Source organism: Patagioenas fasciata, chromosome 4, assembly GCF_037038585.1.
Source record: "Patagioenas fasciata isolate bPatFas1 chromosome 4, bPatFas1.hap1, whole genome shotgun sequence".
NCBI lineage: Eukaryota > Metazoa > Chordata > Aves > Columbiformes > Columbidae > Patagioenas > Patagioenas fasciata.
In genome coordinates, this window is record NC_092523.1 from 73,877,144 (window position 1) to 73,892,157 (window position 15,014).

Below are 15,014 nucleotides of genomic sequence, written 5' to 3' on the forward strand. Positions count from 1 at the left end.
CATCAAGATTAATGAATAGGCTTATTTCTAATCAGCTTAAGAATATAATAGAGAATCAAACTAATAATTCTGTAGGAGCTGTATCATGTGTCCATGATACATCTTACCATCGTAAGAGCTTCCTGGACTGTAATACTACTTATTTGATAAATGAGGGATGAGATGTTGCTTTTAGAACTATGACACTGTCAGTATTTGAAATGCTGAGAATTTGAACTGATCCCCCCAAGACTGACTTAGCTGGGGCTGGGAAACATTTTGCCCAGCAAATCTTGACTTTCTCATTAAACAGGCGTGATTTATACTACGCAGCGTTGAAGGCGTTTTGGCAAGAGTTCAGTCCCTGACGCTAGAAAACTCCTCTGGACAGTTCCACACTTAAATCCCGGGATAATTCAAATCCAAGACGCTTCTGAGAGACTGTGTTTTTAACATTTAAACTAATGATCAGTCAGAATGGAGATGTGCTCAATAATTACTAAAAAATAACTAGATCCTCTGTGCCGTGTAATAATTTTACTGAACAAACAGCTCTCAAGATGTACTTTTCATCATCTTTATATACAAAAACCATAGAAGAATAAAGCTTTAAGTAATGGTTTTACAGAATACGTTGCAATTCATCATGGCATAGTATGTTCCCAGATATTCAATAACAAGCTTACACGTCAGAAGCATCTATCATGAGGCATTTAAAATTGTAACATGCCCTTCTCATCTCTGCAATTACAAGTTATTTGTAGGATGCCCCACTCTTCAGCAGCATTCAGCTTTCACCCAATGCAAATTAATCTACAAACAGGTCTGATTTAGGGACAACATTCAGCATTGCTGCAGACATTTATTACATGATAAATTAATTTACTCAATGGAAAGTTTCTCTTCAGTAATCTTTGGGTAACTTAAACACATTTAGTTAAGGACAACACACAGATTTAACTTATAAGGTATCTTCTCCGAACAATGAGTTTGTGCTAACATGCAGAATAACACCACTTGCAGGATTTAGTTAGTGCAGCTTTTAAAGCGTTTTCAAACCACGGCTAGGACTTTTTTCTTGACTATTTGATCCAGGGGCTATGGCAGTTAAAATGCAATGTTAGCATTTTCAAGACTACTTTAAAATTAAAACATAATCATACTAACCATCATTTAATTTTTTGGACTTAGTTATTTCATTGTAGTCACATTTCATTAAACCAAAGTTTAGAATAATAAGTATGAGCGATTGTGCTTTATGAATGATTCCTAATGTGCCGCTAAAAAAAACCCAAAGAAACCCAAACCACCCCAACTTAACAATCAATTTAAAAATCTGAGATAAATCTATCAAAAAGCCTAAGTCATTGAGTTACCAAAACATTAGTGAGAACAAGGTGTCAGAAAGATGCAAGTGTGATTACATTTTGAACTTTGACATTTTAAAGCCTTTCCTTTCATTGATAAAGGTAATTAGCATTTACACCTCCCCCTATTTGTTTTTCACAGCAGAAATTAAATCAAGTGTGAGTGACTGATTACCCATGTTTACTCTAAATGGCTGACAACACAAGTTACAAAAACATGGACCAAGACTACAGTAGTTTACAAAATGTAAACCAGGTTAACAGATATGACTTCTTCAGGATAATACATAATGGTTTTAGGAACCTTATATCAATAGCTAATTTCAGACTACGCAGCGTTTTCTCCTCCCCTTCCAGAGGTCTGTGAAATAAAGTGGTAAAGGTGTTCTCTTCAATGTTGAGTTCAGTAAGAGTTTAGTTGCAAAAAGATAATACTTGCATAAATATAAAAACACATGATAAAGCAAAATATTTTTAATTAGTAAGCCAATCATAAATAAATTCACCTAAAATTAATAGCAGCTGTGTTCTTTCTACATGGACACTTGTTTTAGCATGTTTTTAATAGTCAACTTCATTGTCTAGCCTGGGACACAACAATTCATCATTGAGCACTCAACAATTCCGCACACTGAGCTAAGTCTTTTTTTTTAGTTACATTTTTTACATTTTCTTTACAAATGTAACACTTATGTACATTATATATCTTATTTCTACAATTGATATACTTTACTGAAACTCTACAACTTTCACAGGGAATTTGCTGAAGTCTTGAGTAAATATGAATCACTCCTTTTAAAAAGAAATTCATATAAACAACCAACATACAGCACTGCCTTTTGACATCTCTGTTAAGAATTTGGATCTGGAAGGGCTACTATAATAAATGTAGGAAAAAAGGCTTTACCTAATTGTACATTTCGTTAAGAAATATCATCCCACACAGCTACATAAATTCACCAGCTTGCAATAAACAGAGCACCATACCGCCGCACGACTGGAAACATGTATAAACCAATTTAAAGATGACTAGTGAAACAGCTTCATCACTCCTAGCACTTTTAGACTGAAGTAAATCTGCAAAATTCTTTTTGGAAATGTCTACTTCTTTATCTGTAAAGCTTCCAAAACAGTGCTGGTCACTGTATATTGTGAAGAACAAGCAGCCACTTTTATAACTTCCCATATGCTTCTCTTGGCCCACGCTTCTATCTGAAGTCAGGATTCTTCTTCTATTGATTCCTTGTTCACTTACAAATCTGCTGTTGAATATTAAGTAAAAATTCATAATATGAGAAAGCTGCTTCTGTCCGATCCTCAATTAAATGCTGAAAAAATTCTGTTTTACCAGGGTTCTCATCTCTGGAAGAAGAGAAGAAGATATTTTAGTTCAAATATGGAGCAAAAAATCCACTGTAAATTCAAGCAGAGGGAAAAGTCCTTGCTTACTGTCCTTTGGAGCCTACGTTCAGTCCAAAGATACCACAATTGCAAGTAACCCGAAGTTTAGGAAAAAACCTCTAGGATCTACAGTACACTATCGAACAGTATCTTTTTAATAACTATAAAATAGTAGGAAAGTGAGGGAAACTGCATTTAAAGTATTTTGTAGAAACACAAAAATAATTTTGTTTTAGAAGTTAACAAATATGCTGCTGGCAATGAATTCTGAAAGGGTTACATTAAATCCTGATAAACATTAAAAACCTGGAAAACTTACATCTCTGGTTACACGTAATTTCAATCTCCTCCCCAGCTTTGCTTATTTGGCAACAGAATAGAGAAGGTAAACATGCGAAAGACTCAGCATCCAAAATTATTGCCCCAATAAAAATTTGCTGGGACCGAGCAAATAGTTGCTGGGGCATAGTCCTTTGTACTGGTAGGGCACAGTGTGCAGTAAAGCTCTGCTTTAAATGTCAGATATTAGTCTTACATTTAAATATTATTTATCTGACTGAGAAAGTCGTCACACTCTCTAAAATGTGAGCTCCCATCAGGCTCAGTAAACGGAGAAGTCTAGAGAAGACAAATGGAAACTCAAGTACAAACATTTTATAGCACTTAAACTTCTTTGAGCAGGTCATGGCTTGAAAAGGCTCATATGTCATAAATCAACTACTGTCCTATGGGGCTCAGTAACAACTATATGCAATTACTAACCCATCTACAGATTATTAAGCTTACCTAATTTTTTTTAATATGTATGTATTGCAATTACACAAGCTATACCAGAAATTTGCCTGATTAACCCCACTGATCACGGGGATATCCACTGCTTTAGTATATTCTTAACAATAAAAAAATATGCAACTAATTACTACCAATAAAACTATTAGTAAATGAATTTGCACTAGGCTGCTAAGGGGTTTTAGATAACAGAACTATATCCACTGGAAAGAGGGTATTATTCTGTTTCTTCTGGATCAGATATTCCCAGCTAGAAACTGTAAATACAAGTCACCAATAATTACTCAGTGTCTAACAGATACTTACTTTATTACTTGAAGAACTGGACTTAAAGGTCTACTGTCTCTAAGCCAAGATATAAAAGATCGTGTCCTTTCTGAAGAAGGTGCATCCCCTTCAGGAAGCTGGGTCTGGTTGAAGGTAAATGAAAGAAGCCATCATTTTTATTATTACAACAATTTTAAAAACCAGATCCTGATACCTGTAACATGACCCAAGCTACAATTTCTATTATGAAATTACCAAGCACGGATTACATATACATATTTTTTTATTCAGCTTAAAGTACAAAAGTTCAGTAATATCTGTTCTGCAGGAAGCACTACAGCTTTAAATTAAACTGTCTTTTTAAGTGCAAAAGATTTTAGAAAGCAAGCTCATTTAAAAAGTTGTCTTTTCAAAATGCTGCTTTTGCAGTTTTCTTGCCTTCTCTTCCCGTCAATTAAGTTCCTGTATGTTGCATTTCACACCACTGAGAAGATTAACGAAACATAAAAAAAGTGAGATCTGAACTGTAAGGAAATATCAACACAGAGATGATATTGGACTATTTGGTTGCGGAATGAGCTGAAAAAATAGAATTAAAAAGAACTTCAGTCATTCACTGAGTTAAATATACCAACTCTTAGGCCGATACAAGCTTTTAAGACAATTAATATGACATAAAATGATTACAGATTTAAAAGTAGTTTCATTGCTACCTTTGTAGTAAATGAAAAGAGGACGTAATTTAAAAGCACTTCTATTTATGTTAGGTTTTTTCCTTTCGTTTTCTCTATAATAGATGCTATATAGTAATTGAAAATAAATCATTCTTCTTTTATCCAAGTTTTCCCTGAAAACCGTCAACCAATGCTACCACCAGCCAACCAGAGGAGACAGTTTTAAATTGCTCATACAAGCAAAATACAGAACTCTGAACACACAGCCCAGTTTTACAGTAGTGTCAAAGCTTACCACCACTCTTACCTGTTCTTACAATTACCACTTGGCACTTTTCCCCTTCATACAATGCAAGATTTATAAGCAGAAGGTTTATTTAACATGGACTCAGGCTTGGAAGCTGAGCAAAACTTAACTCTTATCCTTACTTACAGGCTTATCACTTCATACCATAGACTTGGTATCTTGCACCAGGTTCAGAGAACATAAGGTTTCTGAAAACCATGCTATCAATAAAATAACTCTTAGGAATTAACATGCCTGAATACATAATTTTTGTATTAATTCTAAGAAATTCCATCCTGTTCTTGTGAGCCCACATGTATTGCCATAAAAATAATAAAAGCAGTAATAGCATAGAACAATTTTTTGGCATTCCATGAATGTCAAAATCTACATGTTTACATTCCTTGAAAGCATTTGACAGCTTCTACCTGTCTCCTATGAAGCTGGCAAGAGATTAGAAGGTACCCAATAACTCTCTAATTCATTGTTACATTGTAAAAAAAATGAAAAATGCAGGAAAAATAGATTAAGTGTAGGTTCCAAATGTAAGCACTATACAGCACACAGCTCATTAAAACGCCTACCATTTTCTGTGGTACTGACGCATAGTCTGGGTATCCAAGGACATCTTTTATGAAGTTGTTATCACAGTTTTTTCCAATCCAAATGTAGAAAGCCTGTAAGATATCAGAACCAGTTTTAGTTCAGGCCTTACATACACTTTAAAGAGACAAGTGGTGAAGTAATTGGATTAATACCTTTCATGCAAATGTATCACTCAAGAGCTTCAGTTAAAATTCGTTTATGCATCTCTGTGTTTATCATTTGTAAATTTACTAATTAATACATTAGCAGCATTTGGAATAAGATCATTAAATGTCAAAATAATATAGGTAGAGTGCAAATAATGACAGAACGAGGATGCAGGATGCATCTATATCGGAACAGTTAAGGCACTAACTTCCTATGTTACCTCCTAAACGAAAAACCAAAAATGTTATAGTCACACCACTGTATCTGTTACTGAACACTGACTTCCCAATCTAAACAAGTCACAGTAAAGCATCTATTATCAAAACACACCAAAAGTAATCATTTCAGACATCTGGAGACCAAAGCTCATCTGACAGTCACACTCAGCCCCTGAACTCATATGGGGTTTAAAGCCATTTCTAGACTCTCATTAAAGTACTAGAATGTTTTATCACATTATTCGAGTAGCTTAATACTTTACCCAATTCAGTGTGTTTTAATGTAACTTCTACGATAAACGTAAACTTCACCTATGGATTTTGTTCACACACAACTACCTTCCTCTTCCAATTCCTACATCATGCAAGCCACAAATCACAAACCCAGTTATATTTGTGTTTAACTGAGAAGGCTCCCACCTCAATGAGAAGTGCTGTTAGAGGGATTGGAGGACATACGGTTTAATAACCACTAAGAGAATTTTTGAAAATGGAAATCCATTGTTTCCAGGAAAAAAAAAAACAACACACCAACCAACACAAAAACCCCCACAAACAAACAAAAAACAACAACAAAAGAAAACTTGGTATATTCTGATCAGTCTAGCATGAAAAAATTAACCTCTGAAGCCTTAATATGCAACCTTAATTAAAGATACTCCTCTGATTGAAATATGAAAGCCTTTCATTGGAATACAGATTAGCGGCAGGTGACTTGGAATGCTGATTCACTGCACTGTTATTGTTGAGAGTTGAGTGCTTTTAATAATTCAGCATGTCTGTCTTTAAAAATTTAGAAGAGGGGAATGTGCGCTTTCAATAATTCAGCATTCCTTTCTTTTTAATTAAAAAAAAGAATGTGCGAAACCAGTAACTTACTGAACCACAATCCATAAGAAAAGCTCCTTCTCTTGTCAGCTTCTCTGCAGACAACTTCTGAAGAGGTGGCTGAGGAACAACTCTGTCATTTACATGTATTGTACTCTGTAACAAAAACAATACTCAATAACACTAGAAAAGAAATAAATCATCTTTTTAAATCTTAATCAGGTAAAAAAAAAAAAAAAACAGCAAAAACCACTGTTAATATCTAGAAAACCTGAGGATTCTCATGTAACAAAATGCCACGTTAAGCCTAAAATGATTATGTACAAACAGTTCTAGAATATTACTTAACCTAAAAGCCACTTTATTACCCAAAAAGAACAATGCAAGTTCATTTAAGTTGTGTATGTAAAATTTCTCAGGCCAGAGATGCCAAACTTTCAAAGGAATTCTAGTGTCTATACTGAAAATCTTCTACGACCTCCATACATTTTTTAATTGCATTCTACTTCACTAGAAATGTTGTAAGAGCAGAAAAATGTCCTATTCTACTCCCTATAAGGGAGTAATATAACTATTTTACTGCAGCCAAGCAACAGAAAGTTTCTTGATTGAACATCCTGCGTGAAGTGAGACGTGGGCTTGTCCTCAGAGCGCAATGACTGATCTGATCCAACAATCTGGCTGTTACCAATGACACTATTGAAAAATAACAGCTCCACTCACTTCCTTCCCCGCAATAAAGACAAACAAAATCAAGAAAAACCTTGACCCCCCCAGCATTTCCAGACTAAAGCTGCTTTCCCCTCTAATACAAAAATAGGCTGAATATCTATTAGGAATCTGTGAAGCATTCTGCAAATCATGTTGGGAGACAACAGTTTAGAGAGCAAGTACATCTCCACATGGGGGAAGATCACTATTTTAAATATTCCGTATTATAACGGAACAGATTAGAAGCTTTTGGGGATTTAGACATACAACTGAATGTCACTTCTAGGCTTTAGTCAATGCTCTCAAGAATCCAGTGTTAAGAGAAAAGAAAACCAGCAAAAACATTTAGAACTTGTAATATATATCACGAAACTTTCTTAAGAACCAAGAAATTTAAGATTTAAAATGTAGTTTGCCCATTAATTTCAGTAAGCCAAAATAAGCCTTATTTTCTGCATTATTCTACTAGAAATAACTGAAATCCTTTGCTAATAAAACAGGATCTCCCAAAGAGACTCATGGTTCTTTACAGCAGTCACACACTGAACAGTGTTTTAGTACAAGTTCCACAAAAAACTGAACAAGGTTAGCTTAAGAAATTGGCCTCTCAAATACTGGATGGGGGGGGCGGGAAGTATAAAAACACAAACTAATCAATTCTACTGAAGAACGCTGAGTTTAGACTCATATATGCAAGTTTATGAAATACTTTTCAAAGTACTTTTTTTCAAGAAACTTTGAGACTATAAGTAGCTACAACAAGCTCACAGGTTGTGTTGAACTGACTGCCAGAGAAACTGCTCAAGTTACCATGTAATTCTGTGTGACACTTCAAAACAAACTCCTACATATACTTTTCCAAAGCTAGTGTTAGGGCAGCATAGAACTAACAAGCTCATAAAAACTTACTTAAAAAAACCAAAACAACAAGACAACTAACTTCGACCCTAAATAAAATCTTGGCTTACTTCTTACTGTTAAAAAGCACATTCATTTCCTAGGCTACCTCTGTAAAAGGCAAACTAATAAAAACTGGTTTTGCACATGAAACACCTCCTCAGTCTGATCATGACCATCTACAACTACAATTCTACTTCATCCACATCAGTCTGAGGAATCCACTGGAATTTTACTGCAGGCAACTCAATCTGGTTTCAATATCCAAAAACCTACAACCCTCCACCAAATCTATTTCACCCATTTCCCCCAGACAATTCTAAACACAAAACTGCACTGGAGATGTTTCCAATGCATACAATTGTCTCTGCTTTCTTTGTACAAAAGAAAAACATGGAATTATTGTGGTCGATGAAACAAGGTGAAGTAAAACCACAGTCCTGCTGATAAAACACTATTGTACTTGCAACTCAAAACTTGAAATACATGTTTTTCTTGATTTGTTTTGTAACTTATGGAAAATATTCAGTTTACATTACAATAACAGCTTTTCATTAAATTATTGCAGCACAACATCAGTTTTCACAGACCATCAAAACCAGAAAAATGCTACAAAACAGGCTTCATACATTACCTCATCAATCAACTTATCTATTCTGTACAAGTTGGGATGTATCATTTTCATCAAATGAACAAGAGGCTGGCTCTTCATCTGGCACATTGCATAGACGCGATCATCCAAGCGTGTACTCGTGCCCGTTCTAAATGCTTTCTGTAAGAGAACAGTCTTGTTACTCAAATCCTATATTTTATGTCACATCTAAAAAGCTGTATTTCAGATTTTTTGAAAGTGTCAAGCAAAGACGGTAAAGCTTTTTTAAAGAAATCTCTCTTATTGAGATGCATTAGAATCTTAATCAAACACAACTTGAATAAAACACCTTTTAAAACTTAATCCATTCTCCCTCTGTATTAATGAAGAAGAATAAAAAGAAATTTCCCCCTACTTTGTGTTAAACTTTTATGTGACTGGGGTGGCATTTCTCATACCACTGTGGATAAGATTGAGCCTGATTTTATATTAGTAAGACTTAAACATTAAGGAAAAGCTTTGGAAGGAAAATATACTCGGATGTTTTATAGCAGAAACCAGGCTCCCATAGAACAAAATTTATGGTGTAACTCTTTGCTACTGGATTTTTCAGATCTCTTTTAGAAGCAATTAGTAAACGATTGCTGTTAGAAACAACACAATGGAGTAGGCACCATATTCAGATTCAGTGGAGAATATTCCTCTAACAGAAGTTCATATTCCCTTCTAGAACAAAGTCCTCTTCTCCTTGGCTGTCAGCATTTTGGTTTCTCTATATTCCAATCTTTATTATTGTTAACAAGGACAATTAAAAAAAAAATCCCTTAATATTCCTCAGCCACTCTTCCGTTTTTCACACAGATCCTCTTGATAATAAACCGTCTGTTTTTTCTCCACCATTAATTGCATTATTTACACAAGTAAACAAAGACCTGATCAGCATATTAGAGACTGCAGTAATCACTAAGCCAAAGAAAGTAAACGAGTATGATTTGATTTCTTCCCAAATTTAAATAACATTTTATTCATGATAAGAAAATGAAGAACTGTCAGACATGAAAATTTTGAAGCTATGAGATTTATTCATAACAAAAACCTGCAGTATGCCATCTTTTTTTCTTTAAGTAGGATGTTTGATAATACAAAGGTATTAAAAATATCAAAAAGTTGTAACTGCTTCTATGTGAACTTTATGTCACTTTAGTTTCTGTAACAGATTTTATTGTCCACGGAAATTCATCTTCCTTCTTGATACTTTAAAGTACAAAGTCTACGCATTGACATATTAATCCACTACATTATACATACCTGTTTGAGAAGGGCCAAAATATACAGTGGAAACAGCCTGAGGGAATTTGGTGCTACCAGCACGGACTGCTGCAGATTTGAGGCAGTTGACATGTACGCTGCCAAGGAGTCAACCACGGCGTTAACTAAGGCATCTCTTGCATCCGCAAGACTGGATGAAACTGAGCGATCCACAGCTGTTGGGTTAGAAAGATACAACAAGTTACTAGAGGTGGCCTCATTCATTCCCTTGAATTTTGAAAGTATTAGTTGTGGGTGATCTTCTAAGATTTTTTTAAGAAACCCACACCTATGGTCCTAACTTTTTTTAGGAGTAAATGAGATGATTGCCCATACAGAATCTCACTGTCATGATGCCTAAAAAATACAGCATGGCTGAGCTCCACTCCCTTGTTTCCCATTCTTGGAGAATTTAAAAAACTGTTTAAAGCTGTGGTGTATACTCAAGACTTAGGCTGGAGCAAAAGGAATTGTGGTTTTTGCATTAAAATTGCCGCTTCATATTGGAATACATTCTTAAATGTGGTTATGTTATACACCCTTTTTATGTGCTTTTCTCACTTTTTTTTTTTTTTTTTTTTGCTAATGACTTATTACTTGCTGTTTGTTTTATATTTATTTTAGGCTATGGAAGTGATGTTGGACAAAAAGCAAATCCGAGAGATTTTCTTATTCAAGTTCAAAACGGGTTGTACAGCAATGGAGACAATTGCAACATCAACGACGCATTTGACCCACGAACTACTGAGGAACGTACAGTGCAGTGGTGAGTCAAGAAGTTTCACAAAGGAGACGAGAGCCTTGAAGATAAGGAGCATAGCAGCAGCCATTGGAAGTTGACAATGACCAACTGAGAACAACCATCAAAACTCACCCTCTTACAGCTACACAAGAAGTTGCTGAAGAACTCAATGTTGACCATTCTATGGTCATTCAGCATTTGAAGCAAATTGGAAAGGTGAAAAAGCTCAAACAGTGGGTGCCTCATGAGCTGACTGAAAAGAAAAAAATCGTCGTTTGGAAGTGTAGTCTTCTCTTATTCTATGCAACAACAACAAACCATTTCTCTATTGGATTGTGACGTGCGACAAAAAGTGGATTTTATATGACAACCAGAGACAACCAGCTCAGTGGTTGGACTGAGAAGAACCTCCAAAGTACTTCCCTAAGCCAAACTTGCACCAAAAAACCATCATGGTCACTGTTTGGTGGTCTGCTGCTGCGCTGATCCACTACAGCTGTCTGAATTACAATGACACTGTTACATCTGAAAAGTACAATCAGCAAACTGATGAGATGTACTGAAAACTGCAACACCTGCAGCTGGTTTTGGTCAACAGAAAGGGTCCAGTTCTTCTCCACAACAACACCCCAACTGCAGGTCATACAATCACCGCTTCAGAAGTTGAATGGATTGGGCTATGAAATTTTGCCTTATCCACCACATTCACCTCTCGCGACATGGCTACCACTTCTTCAAGCACCTCGACAACGTTTCACAGGGAAAATGCTTCCACAACCAGCACGATGCCGAAAATGCTTTCCAAGATTTCGTAGAATCCCCAAGCATGGATCGTTATGCTATAGGAATAAACAAACTTATTTCTCATTAGCAAAAGTGTGTTGATTGTAATGGCTCTCATATTGACTAATAAAGATGTGTTTGATCCTAGTTACAATGATTTAAAATTCACAGTCCAAAACCACAATTACTTTTGCGCCAGCCTAATAAATATAAATCCTGTTTTAAACTTTATACAAATAACTTAGCTGTTGTTGAAACTCTTTGCTGTCCTACTTCCAATATAAGATTTGCAGCAATTGTTTTTGTTTTTTTTCCCTTCCTTTCCCTCCCCAGGAAAGTTCTTGCATTATTTCAGCAGCATAATTATGATCAGTGTAAATAAAACTTCAACTTTCTCTGCTGAAAAAGGGCTGCAAATCCTTTGGTTTGAGGAAGCCACCTGCTGGACTGAATGGACATTTACAATGAGAAACAGAGGTAGTGTTTATTCCTCCTGATTTATTTCTATGTTAATATATAACATAGCATACACTAAAATGCTGTATAGACTTACACACATTCAGTGGTAGAGATCAGTCTATGAAACAGCTGCTTATGACTCACAAGTAGGCAAAAAGAAACCTCAACCCAAGAACAATAAGACAGAAGCATAGGAAACTAATGCACATCTCAAATACACTCTTGTTAGTAAGTTCCCTTTTAATCTCCAGCAACTCACTAAACTGAATCGCTCGTCTCTTAAGTAATCCTGGAATACTAAAGTCAGCATAATTTTAACAATGATGATACAAAAAATGAAGGTTTTGATCCAAGTGTGTCACAATTCTTTGTCCTTTAAAAATAAAACAACCTGTAGAGAACAATGTAAGAAGGCTCTTTTTAAAATATTAAAGTCCAGTAAGTATCCAGACTAAGGAATATTCCAGTTGATAGTTTCTCTATAACTTTGATTTTGTCATCTTTTGTATTCTCAGGCTTCAGTGTACTCCACTCCAACCTTTTACTACAACATTCAGGTTTCATTCGCTACCGGCAAAATTAAGAACATACAAAAAGGTATTTGAATCTTCCTGGTCCATACTCACCCATGTTTGCTAAGAGGCACACAACTGCCTGTACATCCGCTCCTGCATATACATCAGCCAGGGAACTCACTACAGGCAAGCAAAGTGTGTGCACTCGAATTCGACGTTCACCTAATAAAAATAAGCAGAAGTCATTACGCAATTATCTCCTGGTAGAAAGAGGTATACAAATTCAGTTATTACAGCATATCTCCCCTCATCCATTTTGTAAAAACTTACCTGCCAGGCAATGACTGTAACACTGTCTCCTGTTCCTGTCTCTTAACCTGTTCAGATTCTGCAACACTTTATAAAGTGCTCAACTAATTAATCACCACAAGTTCAAACCACAGTAAGTGCCTTAATCCCACAAAAGCAGCACACTGATTTCCATCCCAAAACATTGTGGCATCCTCCACAACAGAAAGTAGCTGCTGTTCTTTGTGCCCACCCAATGTACCAGCAACTCCCTTCAATCCATCACGAGTCTGTGATTTTGGACAAAGTGTGTGCTAAACGTGTTATTGCTTAAAACAGTATGTCTTTTAAGTAAAGGAATCCTGCTGAATCAACTCTATGTAAGATGGACATAAATTACATTTTCCCATCAAAACAGAGTTTATAAAGACTTACATTATGTGATTAACTGTCAAGTAGGCTTGCTAGCTTTGACAAGATTCTCTTAGGGTATAGAGAAAAACAAAAGGCTGTGGAACTAACTATACAAACATTACATTAAAAAAGAAACAAAAACCTCAGTGGCCACTTCATTTGAATTAATTTACCTTTGCTGGAAGTATACAAAAGAGCTGTTTGGAAACAAACCAAAGATGTGTCAGTCAGACTTTCCTCGATGGACATTTGTACTGCAAATCCAGCATCAGGATTGACATTGGCAAGGGACAACAAATCAGTAGATCGTACAAAAAAGTTCCCATGGAAAGTGTGTATTGAAAGACCTAGAAGCAGATTAAATAATTCAGAGTGAGATTAAAACAGCCTGAGAAACTCCTATCAATAATTAAAACCCACAGCCCTCAAGCGATGCTTAAGAAAACAGTAAAAATACTTATTCTAACTATCGTGCAGAATCAATTCTGTGAACCATTAGACACTTCAGCATGATCCTGTAGAGTTCATGTTCAATTTTGAACGCTCCAAACTGAATGATGCCCTTACACTGCATATGTCAACTTAGTTGAAGTACGATGGTGCCAGCTGAAGTAAAAAACAAATCAAACCAGAAAACCCAGATACCCAAACAGCAAAAGCTAACATAACTTACGTAAAGAAGACTACTATTTTAGTGTTCAGTCAAGGACAAATAACCTGAAATCGAATGTTGCCAAAGACTAAGCATATTCAAAATGACAGTTAAGATGCTTACATCAACTCTTCCTGATGAATCAGTATTTAGAACATACCTTTTGTGCATCTTATGCGCATAACTGCTTCAAATCCGATCTTTCTTGTAAGGTATCTTTTAAGGTCTTTCTGCAACTTTTCGGCCTGAGCAGGATTATGGCTACGATGGAAAGATGGATAGTAATAGATGCATCCAGCAGAATACTTGGACATGCAAGCTGTGAAGGAGGAAAACACAGGGCCAATAATTAAAACTATAACGTGAAGTCAGGACACAGAAATTGTGTACAACCATGTGCAAGAAACATCCGTGTTCGTCTTTTTCCTGATATGACCCACATCTGTAAGACGATGAGAACTCGCGCAGACTCAGGCCACTGAAGACAGTGACGTGTCACCCCAGCACACAATTATCTAATTATACACTTACTTCAAAAAGCATGCCACCTTTTGCAGCTAAGGCAGGAGCGCATGCAGAAGTATTTAATGGGTAGAGACAAAACTAAGCGTGTGTGCAGAGATGAATCTTGGTTTAACACTGAAAGATAAGAACTCTGTTCCACCCTTATGATTAAATGTTATTAATTCCTTGCCGCCTGGCTGTTTTACTGTTCTTGAGCAGGAAAGTAACTTCGAGTTTCAAACTGTGAAACGCCAGAATAAATTATCTGATACCACCAAGCCAATACTCCTGTTCTTTACTGCTATCAACTCCAAAGTCAATTCCTTTGCAGGATTAGCTGCATTTATAAAAACGCAAGAAGATTTACATGATTTATGAATTCCTGAAACAGCCTGCGCTTCTGAAGACAGACAACAGTGTGGAAAGAGTGAATGCATACATTTGGTATTCCTTACCAAGAGAAGCTAAATCGGAATATTGTGAACTTAAGAGAAATAAATCCACAGCAGTCTGCTGGCCTGAGCAGTCCAGTGCCAACTTCTTATAAAAATCTGTTGCTGGACCAAGATGCTGGACCACCTTTGGTG

At 35.9% G+C, this 15,014-nt stretch overlaps 1 protein-coding gene across 2 annotated transcripts in view; it reads right to left on the bottom strand.

Moving 5' to 3' along the window:
* Positions 1–542: 542 nt before the first annotated feature.
* Positions 543–15,014, bottom strand: part of SEC24B (SEC24 homolog B, COPII coat complex component) — a 45,899-nt gene continuing 31,427 nt past the window's right edge. For both annotated transcript variants that reach the window (XM_065836755.2, XM_065836754.2), the window contains 10 exons: positions 14,883–15,006; positions 14,084–14,242; positions 13,445–13,618; positions 12,681–12,791; positions 10,071–10,246; positions 8,805–8,942; positions 6,614–6,718; positions 5,348–5,440; positions 3,843–3,946; positions 543–2,708 (listed from right to left, as the gene is read on the bottom strand). In XM_065836755.2, coding sequence (XP_065692827.2) covers positions 2,594–2,708; positions 3,843–3,946; positions 5,348–5,440; positions 6,614–6,718; positions 8,805–8,942; positions 10,071–10,246; positions 12,681–12,791; positions 13,445–13,618; positions 14,084–14,242; positions 14,883–15,006 — 1,299 coding nt within the window. In that variant the 3' untranslated portion in view covers positions 543–2,593. The remainder of the gene's footprint in view (positions 2,709–3,842; positions 3,947–5,347; positions 5,441–6,613; positions 6,719–8,804; positions 8,943–10,070; positions 10,247–12,680; positions 12,792–13,444; positions 13,619–14,083; positions 14,243–14,882; positions 15,007–15,014) is intronic.